Below are 14,515 nucleotides of genomic sequence, written 5' to 3' on the forward strand. Positions count from 1 at the left end.
TTACAAGATTTTAGAAAACTAATCAACAAAATTATTGCATACTCTCTAGCAATCCTTAAAATCTTTCCCTTATTCACATTTTGATGATTTTGAAGTCTTCAAATTTTTTTATAAATTAGAATTCAATAACACAGTTTCCATACAAGAGAGAGAGAGTATTCTTCGCAAGCTCATCGACTTGGTGATTATGATCTCGGAGGATGAAAGTAAAAGTACAAGAGCTAAATGATCTATATAGAAGCAGGATATCTTGGTGAATCCCGTGAAGTTTCTTTAGTTGGAGCTTCGATTTGAGGGCCTTGAATAACAATAGAGAGTCGGAGGCGAACAAAATGTTTTAAAAACCCGATGCAATGGAAACTTCCACGGCTATGAGAGTTGCTAAAGCTTCGGCCATCAGTGGGGTTCGACGAAAGTGGCCAGATCTGATCCTTGTTGGGTGATTTAAGCTTGTCGATTTTTGAAGACCCAGCGCCGACCAGCTTTCGCATCTTTAACCCAGGCAGCGTTGGTGCACCAGGTAATTAGGTCACTTGCATGTTGTTCTTGGGATCTCAGTGTTTGCATCGGTTGATTTGGCTTTGGTGGTTTTATAATTTGTGCTTATTGCCATTTCTTAGCCTTTAATACTGCTAACATTAAGGCTTCTTCTACAGGGACATGTTTCTTGCTAAACACTAGGTTGGTGAAGTACATATGGTCCAGAAAATCCAGGGAAACATAGGTCCTCCACCGATACCAGTTGGGGGGAGACACGTTAGACGATTCATAGCCATAGTTCCTGATTTGATTGAAGATATTTACTCTGGCTCAAAAATCTCCTTAAACGGGGATTGCTTCCAAATTTGTCTCGCAAAGGGGTAGTAGAAGAAAATGTGAAGCTTAGATTCACTTGCTTCGCAGTGCAGGAAGAGGACTGACTCATTGGCTTGCCGATGAAAAAGAGTCGGCTTTCTGAACTTCCTTCCAAAGTAGCATCTTTGTTTTTGGCGATGACTTCAGAGACTAAATGTGAGATTTTCAATCAAGGAAGATGAACTAGATTGAGTAACATTATCCACTGCAGTGGCCCCATTTGATATCGCTTCAAAGTAGCCAGATTTGGTTGAGTATATGCCATCTTGGAAAAGTAACACCCTGCTTACTGGGTGTCAGCCACCATCCAATCTTTGGATTCTTCCGTCGGGGTTGGAGTGCGCTATTTGGTGAGCTTAGAGAGAGCCATGGATTTCTCCAGAGAGGTACAAAGTTACCAGCCCCAATAAGGTATCCAACCTAAGATTTTACAAGATCTCACCCTATATAGATGTTGCACCAACCATGAGCGGTTGAATTGGGAACAATAAAATCCAAAAAACTGGACCGACAATATTTGCCTAAGAGGACTCTGGCTAACATGCAAGTAGAGGATGTGAGGATGCGCCAACATCTTATTGCAGGTTTGTAGGTCTCGAAACCCCAAGCCTCTAGTCTTAAAAGACTTTGTCATCCTTTTCCATGAAATCCAGCATATTTTCTTCTTTTCTGTTTTAGTATCCCACCAAAATCTTGTCAACGCTGACTGTATCTTTTTGCACATATTGTTTGGGATCTTAAATCATGTTATCGTATATGTAGGCATGGCTGCAAGTACCGACTCATACCAGTTTTAACAGCCATAAAGCATATTTTTTTTCTCCATAGGTCTTGAGGTAGTGGAGAGTTTCATTGGTGATTAGGATGTTATCGGAGATAGCACGTTACAGGACAAAGACTGATTGGTTCTCTGAGATACATGTATGTAGGACTGCTTGTAATCTTTTAGCTAAAAGTTTGGAGATTATCCTGTAATATAATGAACATAAGGCAATAGGTCTGTAGTCTAATACCTTCTACGGGGTTTTTTTTTTGGATGAGTCTCACATGAGTATGGTTTATTTTTAAGCAAGACTCCAGAGATAAAGAAGGTTTGGACTTCATTGACAATTTACTCTCCCACTGTTTTCCAGATCGATTGAAAAAGCTTGCAGATAAACCATATAGACCTGGGGCTTTATCAGCATGTACAGAAAAACAAGCATTCTTCACTATAATATCCAAGGGTTCCTACAATGGCTAGAAAGATATTTCTTTTTCCTTCTAAACAGCTCAGGTAACTCTAGATACTTCTCTTGTCCTCCTTCCTTTTGAATCCCCAAAATTCTTTTTAGCTTCTTCTTTGGTATCTTTTGAGGTTTTAGCAGAGGAGGTAATAGCTGATTTTGATCGATTTATTTGTAGGTCTGATGCTCTTTCATATAATTGTAGGATGTTTCTCAATTTGTGACAGTTTCTGGGATCATATCGACAGAAGAACATCGTATCATCCGCAAAGAGCATATGATTTACTTGAGGGTTTTCATTTGCGTTTCTAATCAGACTACCTTGCTACTGAGCTTTAGATCAAAGTCCCGAGAGTACTTCACTGCAAATAATGAAGATGAAGGGTGAAAGCGTGTCGCCTTGTCTGATTCCCCGTCCTAGGGTGACTGAACCTTTAGCTTGTCGAGTAAGGAGGTATGGATATGATATTGTACTTACATATTGTATGATCCACTAGATCCATTGATGGTGGAAATCCATTCTTTCAAAAGCCGCTTTGATGAAATCCCACTCCAGCCTGTCATAGGTCTTACTCATACCAATTTTAACAGCCATAAACCATCTCTTTTTTGCTCCAGAGGTCTTGAGGTGTGAAGAGTTTCATGGGTGATCAAGACATTATCGAAGATAGCACGTTGCTGGACAAAGACTGATTGGTTCTCCGAGATACATGTATGTAGGACTGATTATAATATTTTAGGTAGAAGTTTGGAGATTATCTTGTAATACACTGAACATAAGTCAATAGGTCTGTAGTATGATACCTTCTACAGATTTTTGATTTTTGGGATGAGTCTCACATGAGTATGGTTTTTTTTTTTTTGTGGCAAGACTTCACAGATGAAGAAGATTTGGACTTCAGTGACTATTTACTCTCCCACTGTTTCCTAGTTCGATTAAAGAAAGCTAGCAAAGAAACCATCTGAACTTTGGGCTTTATCAGCGTGTAAAGAGAAACACACATTCATTACTACAATATCTAAGGGCATCTGGATGGGCTTGACATTCATTTCCTGCGATAATTAAAGCTCTTTCATCCGGCTAGGACGTAAAAATGTGCTGGTAATAGTCTGAGTTTGCAACAATGATATCTTTCTCTTCAAAAAATGGATGTCCCTACTTTGATTCGATTATAGAAATTTTCTTGATTGCATTTCTTCCTTCTGTAGAGGCATGGAAAAAACCGGTGTTCATATCTCCCATAGCTAACCAGAGATTGCGGCTTCATTGTTTCCATAAAGCTTCTTCTTTTTGGTAGGCTAAGAGAAGGTCAATGTTTAAGCGGTCAATGAGTTCTTAGGGTGCACTGTCATCCACCATTTCTTCCTCTAATTGGTCTCTGAGGGTAAGAATCTCTTTTCAACAATTGAGATGTTGCTTTTTACTCAAGGTGATAATGGCATCTCTGCAAGATGAAGTTCTATGATCTACACTAGAGTCATCATGTAAGTTCCATGCCTCGAGGATAAGTTTATAAACCTCTGAATTATCCTTTAGTCGTCTATCATAACGAAAGATTCCTTTTTTCTTCTTCTTTTTAGGACTAAAGGAAGTAACCAACGGTCGGTGGTCTGAGTCTTTAAATCGCAGATATACACTACGTCCAGACGGATAAGCAAGGATCCACTCACTATTTTCCATCGCTCTCCAGGATAGGAAATCATATATATAAAAGTAGAGTTTCAGTCTCTCCTTATTAGTCCACTTGGCAATGCAACTTTAACAAAAAAAAATTATATTAAAACACAAATTTAAAACAATTAATTTTCACATTTAACTCACATAATATAAAACTGAAATCTTTATAGCTTCCCCCTATAAATTATGCATTAACTTTATTTCTCCACTAAGTTGTATTAATCAATTGTATTAAAACAAAACAATAAATTAGAATTGTAACTCTCATTTTTCTAAATGTAATTTTTCATCATTTCTCTTCCTATAAATACTCATTATCTTATTCTCTTAGTCTATCACTCTTTCATTCTCTCATCTTCTTCCACTACTCTCAAATCTCTTTTTTGTTTTGTTTTGTTTTGTTTTGTATTTTTTTTGTTATTGTTGTTGTATGAGTTATAAAAAAATCAAATCAAATATCATTGTAAAAGCTTAGTTTTAGAGTTTGTATGATATGTATATCTTATATATATTTATTTTAATCTTTTAAAATCTTTATCTCCATTTTCTATTTTATATTAACATTTTATAAGTCATTATTTTCATACTTCCTTACAATATTCACCACACAATAAGATCATAAAGTTGAAATGATCCATATGTAATTATCTATTATATCTCTGGTTATCTCACATATTCATGTATCATTTTAAATAATTTATAAAGATCAATATAATATTTAAAGATCAATATAATTATCCATTTATCCATTTATAAAGACTATTTTGTTTTGTGATCCAATTGTTAAATCTGCAGAGATCAATATAATATATATAAATATATATATATATATATATATATATATATATATATTTTTTTTATGATTTGAGGTTTTTGAAAACAAAAAGAACATAATTAAACAATTGGTTTTTTGTGTCTTTAATCAAAATAAAAAATGATCCAAAAAACAAAACATATTCAACTGGAACTTAAATATAAAAATAAAATATAATTTTAAAAATATCATTTCACTAAATTCTCTAAAGATGAAACCATTAGTATAAAATCTAGCACTATAAATTAAATTGATGAGTGAAAACCAAAAAAATATAAGTTATCCTTGGGATTTTAAAAATTATTGAGATTGAAGAATTCATATAATTTTATAAGAAAACTAATTTAGTTTGTCACTTAAAAAGTAATATTTTTTATTTTGAAATATTATGTGTAAGTGTTGAGTTTATATCAACAAACAACCAAATCATGTGAATTTTGATTCAACCACTTGGTATTCCTTTTATTTTAGGTTATAAAAAATTAAAATATTTATTTATAATTAAAGACATGTAACTCCATTTAACTCAAATGTAACTCCTATCCAATAATTGTACATTAATTCATTCCTCCTACTAACTTATTATCTTTCAAGAGAAATTATTTTTGGTTAAATTTTAATATTTTTTATTTATTTTGGTTGGCTAAACTTATATTCATATTTTGGTTGGCTAAATTAATATATTTCTCATGTAAAATTATTGTTTATAATATATTTCTCATTTCAAAGTTTAAAGCAATATATCATATATATATAAGTAGGGTTTTGGTCTCTCCTTATTGGTTGATTTTCATTTAATGTTTTCTAATTTTTTTTTATTTTTTTATTTGCTTTTTAATTGCTTTAAACAATATTTAAGATCCAATAAACACAATACATTTAACTCACACATTAAAATAAAATTATAACTGAAAATAAAATAAATTATGCATTAATCATATTCTACCACTCAATTCTATTCAAACACAATAAATTACTATTGTAACTCCATAGTTCTAAATGTAACTTCCATCATTTCTTATCATATAAATAAGCATTCTCTCAATCTATCATTCTCTCATATTGACATTCTTTTACTATCTCATTTTCACATTCTCTCATTCTCTTCTACAATGCCTCAAATCATTTTTCATTTTTTTTTGTTATTTTTGATTTCTTATTTTTGTTGTATGGGTTGTAAAAAAAAAATGAAATATCATTGTAAATTGTTAATGCTAAATTTTAATTTTAGAGACTACATGATATATATTTTACATTGTTCTTATTTTAAAAGATTTATCTCCTTTATCTAATTTGGATTATTATCTTATAAGTAATCATTCTCTATTCCTCTCCCACCAATATCAAATGTTGTTATATCTCATATGTGTTGTAAGAGTTTGATTTTATACTTTAATTTAGAAAGTATTATATATATATAGATATTACATTGTTCTATTTTTTAAAGATTCATCTCCATTATCTAATTTGGATTAGCATCTTATAGTAAACATTCTCTCTTCCTCTCCTACCAATATCAAATGTTGTTATATCTCATATGTGTTGTAACTTGTAAGAGTTTGATTCTATATTTTAATGTAGAAAGTATTATATATATTTAACATTGTTTTCAATTTTTATTTTATTTATATAAAAATATTTCTTTTATATTTCTTGCCTTTCTAATCTATTCATATTTATTTTTTAAATTTGCATAGTTAAATTTAAATTCACATATGTTGGTTTTAACAAAACAATCAACTTTATTTGAGAATTAGATGTTCCTATTCATTTTTAAACGATCAATGTGTAACATATAAGCATTTTGTCTTGCAATCACAAGTTCCATTTCCATTGCTTAACTCCATGGTTAAACTATAATATATGTTGTCCTATTTGTAGTAATAACAACATGCTTATTTAATTTATTTAAAAGAGCAGATGATTAAACGAAATAAACATTTCTCCAAATTTTATAATTCAATCAGTGAGTGTACTTATTACTTTGAAAAACTTTTACATTGAAGTTCATAAAATCATATAAGAAAACTAAAATACTATATCACTTCAAATTTGGAAGGAAACACTTGGTATTCCTTTTAAAAAAAGTCAAGACACATATAAAAATTTATTAATATTTAACTCACTTTAAAGACATTAAAGGTCATTTAACTCAAAAATAACTTCTATCCAATAATTTCATACATTTCTCCCACAAATAAATAAATATATATATATGTTCAAGATTGTATTTATATATTACATAATTTTTTAGTTAGCTAAATTTATAGTCACATATATACAATATATATACATAAGAATTTATATTACTTATTAACACCATAATTCGACCCATTATTTGCTTAACTCAATATTGATTTCAAAGCCAACTAAAGAAAAATAGAAACGATCTTATTGATATTAGACCAAAACATGGGCATACAAACATAATCACTTACACGGGAGATATTTTTAAAAAATAACTTATTATTGCAACATCAACGTATAAAGGGTTACATAAGCAGTTAATTAAAAAATCTATAATACAATAAATGTATTGGAAACAATATCAATCAATGATAAGATTGGATCCTCAAAAGCAAGAAACAACATCTTCATAATTCATAAAAAGTAAACGACACAATTATACACATCTGAACGAAATGGTATAAATATATAGTGTATAAATAAAAGTGACGGCAAAGCCCGTATATACCTAATTAAAACTAAATAATACAAAAGAGAAAACGAAAAAGACCAAAAAAAAACAAGAAAGTGCCAACTACACCACAACCCACGCGTTGCGTGGGGAAGCACCTAGTTTCCAGTATTTTTGAGGTCATACAAATCACAAGTGGACAAAAAAAATCTCAAATTCGAAAAAGAACCCTCTGGCCTTGTGAGCCTCCTACCTTTTTAGAGCTGTGGATAATGTCATTGAAATCACCGGTGATAATCCAAGGCGAAGTTCTAGAGGAGGTAAGATCTTGTAGGGAGTTCCACACTTCCACTCGTTTCGTTTTGTCTGATTCACCATACAGGAAGGTAGCATAGAAATATCATCATTTTGCTTTGATTTTGGTATCGATGAAGTGTATGTCAAATCTAATGATTTCTACTTCCACACTCTGTTTCCAGAAAAGAGCAAGCTAAGGCCCCCTGAATTTAGAGAGAGTGGAGTAACCAGATGATGCGAGGTGTAATCCAGTCAGGGAAGAGATTGAAGAACATTTTCAGATCTGTTTTTCGTTTCTGTGAAGAACAAAAATTCAGCGAAAATAGTTTTTTTTTTTTTTCCTTATTCTCTGGACTGTCATGGGGTTCCCCAGCCCACAACAGTTCCAGCTCACTATTTTTAAGGAAGAGAGACAGACAGATTCTAAAAATCTGTCTTCTTCTTCCTAATTGGAGAAATAAGAGAGATTCATGGGGGGCATGAAGAAGCAGGTTGGTGAGCAGAGTTACCAGAGAGGGTTGAATTTCTAATTTGCGATGAAATTTAAGTTGGACATCTTGAGGTTTGAGAGATATTTGGTGAAGGGGACTTTGTTGCTTTCTTCTGGTTTGCTTTGGATGGACCATGTGTGTTTATAGTTTTGGATTCTGAGCAAAGTTTTGTTTTTGTAATTTAGCTCCGGCCATTTTTTGTAGAACCTTATTATTTGGTTTGTGCGTATGAAAAATGAAAAATGTTGGGTTATTCACTAAATGCATATTTTTCATTAAGTGAAAGGGAAGATGGTAATTTTCATATTTTTCTTCATAATGAGAAGTAGATGTTGGGTTATTCTCATGGATTTAATTAGTTTGGTTTGAATAAACCAGTATTGGGCTAAATAATTCAGGTCATATGACTTATCTGACTGACAAGATGAAGCTTACAATTTGGTAACTGGTTTTATTTGTTTTGGTTCAAAATACTAATCGCATTGATTAATTAAAAGAACACACCCTAATTCATAATTTTATTTCTTCTTTCTTCGACGAAAAAAAACAAAAAAAAACTCAATTCTGATTGGGGAATATAACTAAATAAATTTAAAAAAAACCTTATTTATTACTTCAGACTGAGCAAAATCAAAAGTCTAATTTGGTTGAATTCAGATTCGTTTTTAATAAATTTACACACACCAAATTTACAAGGTTCTGAATTAAAATTTTACCAAAATTTTTGTATGTTCTGAGGCATAGTTCAAATGTTAAAGTAATTATTGTATGTTCTGAGGCATAGTTCAAATGTTCAAATGTCCATAAACTCATGCTAAAGACATTTGAAGGAAAAATGACAACTTTTTGTAAACCAATAAAGAAAAATTGCTATCTCCTAGTACTATTATTACTACAAGAGTTATATATGTTCTAGAATTATTAACTTAATTTAAAATTAGTTAATAATCCATGTAAGTTAAAACAAACTTAAAACAGAAAATAACTTGGGAGAAGTAATGGTTATGAATTTATAATTATTATCATATCTAATAACAATAGACTCTCTATTTATTGTTGAAGCCATTTGTTTTACAATAGAACCTTTGATTTGCTTTTCTAATAACTAGAAGAAGATAATAATATACCAATTTAATTAATTTACTTATTTATAATTTGAAGACTGTTATAATATACCCTTTTCCTTTGCTCTTTCGACAAATTTTCTTTATATAATATTTGCTTTGTTTGTTTAATAATGGAAGAATTTGGAAGAAATTTACTACCATTATAGCTAATAATAATGGATCCTTTCTTTTCTATTTTCATTAACTGGGATTACTACTATTTAATTTACATTATTAAACCATAACTATAGTAAGAAAAAAAGTTTGCTCCTTTACTCTAAACCATAATATTGTGGGCAAAATAATATTCATAATAGGAATATCATATATTTTCATATAAATTGCTCAAAGTGCTCCTTTTACATCAAAATAAACCATATCTTGAAAATATTTTTTTTTTTAGAATGAGTTCTTCCAAATTGTCAGTTGCAATCTCTCTCGTCGTTATGTTGGCCATTTCCTATGATCTTTTTTGTGGTGTGTTTCTTTATACTCTGAGATATATATTTGATGTATCTATTCGTAAATTTTTCCTAATAATATATTTTCCTTTTCTTATGATTGTAGATATGAAAATAAATGCTAAAACTCAGACGTGCTTTGACCATTGTAACGGGACTATCCAGAGTACGGAGAATAAGAACTGCAACAAACGGTGTTTGGAGATGGCTTTCACGGGTGGCACTTGGCTAGTTGTACTGAACAACATGAATTTCCTCACAAACTTTTTATTAATCGTTCTTGTTGTTGTAACTATTATATATAAACACTAGCAATCGACCCATGCTACGCGTGGTAGTTAGATTAAGGTGTATTCCAAATTTTGTTGTGTATATTTTTTTTTGTTTTTGTGAATTTATCTTTACGTTTGTTTTTGTATTTAATTTTGGTTGCTTATGTTGTTTTGTTGGATATTTTAATAAAAAATGTTTTGCAGTAAGTATAATTTAGTTTGCTGTTTTTAAAGGTAAAATTGAGATCATCTTATGTGTTTATAATGCTTTAAAAAAAATTATTATTAGAAGTTAACATTGTTTAGTTGAAGTTGTTATTTTGCTGTATTTGTTAGTTGTTATTAATTTATTATTATTTTCTATTTTGTGGTTGGATTGTTATTTAATATTTTCATATGTATTTTGTAAACTGTTGGAGTATTTTTTTGTCAATGTTATAGTGTTTGGAGTGAAAAAAATTGTGGATTTTATTAAGAAAAATAAATAAAATCAATAACTTTCATTCCTCTTTTTTGGGCTATTTTTGTTTGTTTCATTCGGGTCCAATTTCTTTGTAAGGCTTATAATTTTTGGGTTTATTGGGCTATTATTTGTATGATATTGAGTTGAAATTGATTTGTTCTTTTTCAAAATCCGATGTCCTGGTGAACGGATAGGAGAAGAGCAATTTTCCGATCTAGAGGTCTGTTTGAGGATTGAACTTATGCCTTTGATGCTCGTAATCGTTTTTTCAGTCATTCCTGTCGTAATAGTTTTCCCTTGAATTTTTTTTTGGGGGGGGGGGGGGGTTTGCGTATTTGGTTGATTCCTTGTTCGCTTCGCATATGTTGGGGATATTTGGTTATCCCCCTGTTGATTTTGTTAAAGGTGAATGTCAATTGGGTTGCAAATTTGTTTATATGAAAATATGTTGGGTTCTTTAGGTTTCCTAATTAATTTGTGAGTTGTTTTGTGTTCTTGGTTGTAATTTTTTTCCCGTTTGTTTTGTGAGTGATTTTTTCGATTCGATGTGAGTTTTGTTTTGAGGAAAATTAATTTTCTTGTTTATCTTGCTGTAATTTTATAAAGTCCGGGTTGTTTTTTTGTTTTTTCGGTTGTCTTTTTCATATAATTTTGTGATACAGTTATCTGATTGTGGCATTCATATATCTGAATCTTTTTAGTTTATTAAATTTGTGTTCATCTCTTTGTATCTTTGTCTTTGGTGATTGATTTGTGAAGTGCTGCCAAATAATTTTAATTGATTTATAGTTGTGTTTCCTTGATTCTTTGAAAATGTTGCTTAGGTTGCCTTGTTTTGATATTTGAAATTTTAAATTATGATCAGTTTAATAGAAAATTTTAACTATATTATTACCACTAATGAAAAATTATTGTATTGTTTTCTTATTTTAACATTTAATTTATTTTACATAATTATTTTTTATTTAAACTTTGAATTAATAAAAAATATGCACTAAATGAATATTTTAAATTTATTTTAAAATAAAAATTAAATTCATAGGATTTAAAAATAGTGATGGGTTTAGAGACTTTGAAATAGTGTTGGCCCTACAGATTTTGGATGAAATTTAGTTGATGAGTTTGTCATTTGTATAATTGTTTATAGGGCTTATTAAAATCTGTAAGGCTCACAAAATTAAAGAAGAAGTGGCTGACATGGCAGCTGACGTGGCAACACCAGGAGTGAGAAAAACTAACTTTATATATATAGATTATTCTTTTAGTGGGAGGATAATATAATACACAATTTCATTAATTGTCATTATTGTTTTTTATTTAACAATTAGAGGAGGACCAAAATTAGGTGGGAGGTTCTTTTCCAATGTTTTTGTTTGCAACTTAAAATATATATATATATATATATATGTATATATAAAAACATGTTTTATTTATTGATTAATTTTCTTTGCTAGCAAGTTTGATAAGTATTTCATGTGGTTTGACTATAATGTTATTAGTATACACTTTTTCATACTAATTAATTGGTAATGCATCTTTATGACAGAAATATGGTAACGTACAATATGGTAATTTATCTGTACTGTATTATGGTTATATTTTCTAACTACATTTGTTTGTTAGTAATCTTTGGCATATATAGCTATTCTCTTACAGAAGTTAATGGTCAATTGGTCATACTATGTATGGTAGAGAAATAAAAATGAATTTATGGTTATGTATATAAGTATTGACCAACCATTTGGTGTAATTATAAATACACGTACTACATGCCTGCAAATTGATAAGCAAGAAAAAACATTATTATAACACATAAACTATTCAAAACTGTGTAAGAAATTGAATTGTATGAAGATGGCTTCCTCGAAAATGTTGGTTGTATTCACTCTCACCATTCTCATTGCGGTCTCCTCCGATCTAGTATCCGGTATTTCAAAGATCTAATTTAACAAACTCAGCATGATTTACTAAAATACCTTTTTAATTACTAACAAGAACAAAACAAAACAAAAAACTGAAAATTGTGGTGTTTATATCAAGAGTTGTTTTCCTTGTTTGTGTGTCTTATATAATGAATTGGGCTTATCTAATGGATAATTTTTCATCAGGGGAGCCTTCGAGCCAACTCTGCTTCAATCCTTGCACTCCTACACTTGGCAACAACGAGTGCAAAACGATTTGTGTGAATAAGAAATACAAAGAGGGTTCTTGTGTTGGTTTTGGAATTCCCCCTACTTTCAAATATTGTTGTTGTAATAACTAAATAATTATTAATTAGAGTTTGAACGGTAATAATATTGTGATTCTATATATATATTAATTAAACATTTTATTATACATATTTAATGAAATGATATTTTCAAGATAAAATACTAAAAGTTTTGTCTTCCTTACATATTTTTCTAAGAAAATTGTCTACATTACATCTCATTCTTCTCTTGTGTGATGAAGAAATAAATACAAAAGGGGATTCTTGTGTTTCCTATGGAATTCTTTTTTCTTTCCAATATTGTTGTTATAGAAACTAATTAATTATTTAGTGAACATATTAACTCTCGCTAAAATAATATAGAACATTTCCTTTCATACAATATTTAAGTAAATGTGTATTATTTATTAATTTTCATTTTCTTTCATATCATTTCATTATTCTATCGTATATTTTGGCCGCAAGGTTCAATGAATGGTTAGGCGTATGTATTGTTTTGAATAATCCAAGAGAGAGACTATAATAGACCACAAATTTTTATTATATAATATGATATGTATATATTTGTACATGTACATAAGTGTAAATGTGTAATTCAGTCAATAACATATTTTCAAAGTAGCATCTAGCTACTAATTAATTAAGTTTATGTTATATGTATGTGACGTTCAACACCAACCTAACTAGTACCTATCAATTATATTGGTTTTTATCTAATTTTCACGACTAAAAGAAAAAGAAGTAAAGTGATTTTAGTGTAGTGGCAGGAGGTACGTCCATTTGTAGAATGTACCATCACATCCGAGATCGAGTCTCGGCTCCTACGAATATAGCAATTTGGCTAATAAGCCGGCCAATTGTAGTTCAATGGTTGACAAAAAAAAAAAAAGAGAAAAAGGAAATTTGCAGTAGCCTATCAACATGGGGTGCTTGACTACTTGTAGCATATTTAGTTTTTTTCTTCTAATATGCTACAAGCACCGTTATGAAATTAAATGAATTTTGTTACGTCATTTCATCTTGCTACAACGGTGGACTTCGTAATAGCTTTTGTAACTGATAAATATTGAAGTTACCATAATTAATATAAAAGGATAATTATTATTACCTAAAATAAGAATGAATATTGTACTATACAAAAGATAATAGCGATCAGGTTGACTAATTTAATGCATAATCGTATTAGCATTAAGCCATTAACATATAACACAAAAAAGTGTGCATGAATAAATTTGACAAAAGAACGACAATTAGAGCAGAAAATTTGAAAATTTCTCTCGGCACGTTTATCGAGAAGGCAGGGAGACTTCTATTATTCAGATCTCAACTACCATGTTCCACCAATAGGGACATCCTGCATCCTATTATTCAGTAGATCAATTCTCTGACCGAATGGACCTGTTGTTTCAGACCTTCGAACTCAGCCCAGATCTCCCTCAACCGAAGCCCTCAATCCTTCATTCCGACCATTAATCCGCGGCTTTGACCTCTTAATTGTTTGAGTTATTGCTACTCTCTTGTTCATTCCAAAAACGGTTCTTAAATCACTGTTATAGAACAACCATTTTTTGCTTCATCAACTTTTCCCGCTCTATCTACACCCAAGCCACCAAGTGACTATTCTAGCTCAACACTGACTCTATGGCAAATCGCATCCCTTATCACCTAAAAGGGAAAGAACCAATCCGAGGTTTCTCCCCGCCTCCCTGTAAGAGAATCAAAGCCCCCGACCTTGATACAACTGACCTAATCCAAGAGAATTCCCTCACACTCCTTGGCCGCCTAACAAACCCTGCGGGACAAAGAATGAGGACTCTCTTTCCTTTCCTACTCAACCGCTGGAATCTACAAGGCAAAGCTGAAAGTGCACACCTTGGTCAATGAGTGTTTCAGTTCAAGTTTGTAACAGAAGAGGATATCAACCGGGTCTTAGCAAACAGACCTTACTATTTCGATCAATGGATGGTCATTATCCAAAAATGGGAGCTAGTCATCTCTCAATCCT

General features: G+C 30.8%; 1 protein-coding gene and 2 long non-coding RNA genes across 3 annotated transcripts; all 3 read left to right on the forward strand.

Annotated features, from left to right (window-relative positions):
* The first annotated feature begins 2,242 nt into the window (after positions 1 to 2,242).
* Positions 2,243 to 4,051, forward strand: LOC147949093 (uncharacterized). Its single transcript, XR_015582039.1, has 5 exons — positions 2,243 to 2,535; positions 2,700 to 2,793; positions 2,953 to 3,183; positions 3,291 to 3,566; positions 3,663 to 4,051. It is a non-coding gene; the product is annotated as an uncharacterized LOC147949093 (long non-coding RNA).
* A 5,276-nt stretch (positions 4,052 to 9,327) lies between these two features.
* On the forward strand, positions 9,328 to 10,045 carry LOC147949094 (uncharacterized). Its single transcript, XR_015582028.1, has 2 exons — positions 9,328 to 9,582; positions 9,673 to 10,045. It is a non-coding gene; the product is annotated as an uncharacterized LOC147949094 (long non-coding RNA).
* A 2,029-nt stretch (positions 10,046 to 12,074) lies between these two features.
* On the forward strand, positions 12,075 to 12,671 carry LCR83 (low-molecular-weight cysteine-rich 83). The gene is made up of 2 exons (XM_087488047.1): positions 12,075 to 12,228; positions 12,410 to 12,671. Exons 1-2 carry the CDS (start codon positions 12,150 to 12,152, stop codon positions 12,562 to 12,564), a joined length of 234 nt encoding a protein of 77 aa, XP_087344173.1. The 5' UTR covers positions 12,075 to 12,149; the 3' UTR covers positions 12,565 to 12,671.
* Positions 12,672 to 14,515: the final 1,844 nt, after the last annotated feature.

Source organism: Camelina sativa, chromosome 2, assembly GCF_030686135.1.
Source record: "Camelina sativa cultivar CO46 ecotype springtype chromosome 2, ASM3068613v1".
NCBI classification, from domain to species: domain Eukaryota; kingdom Viridiplantae; phylum Streptophyta; class Magnoliopsida; order Brassicales; family Brassicaceae; genus Camelina; species Camelina sativa.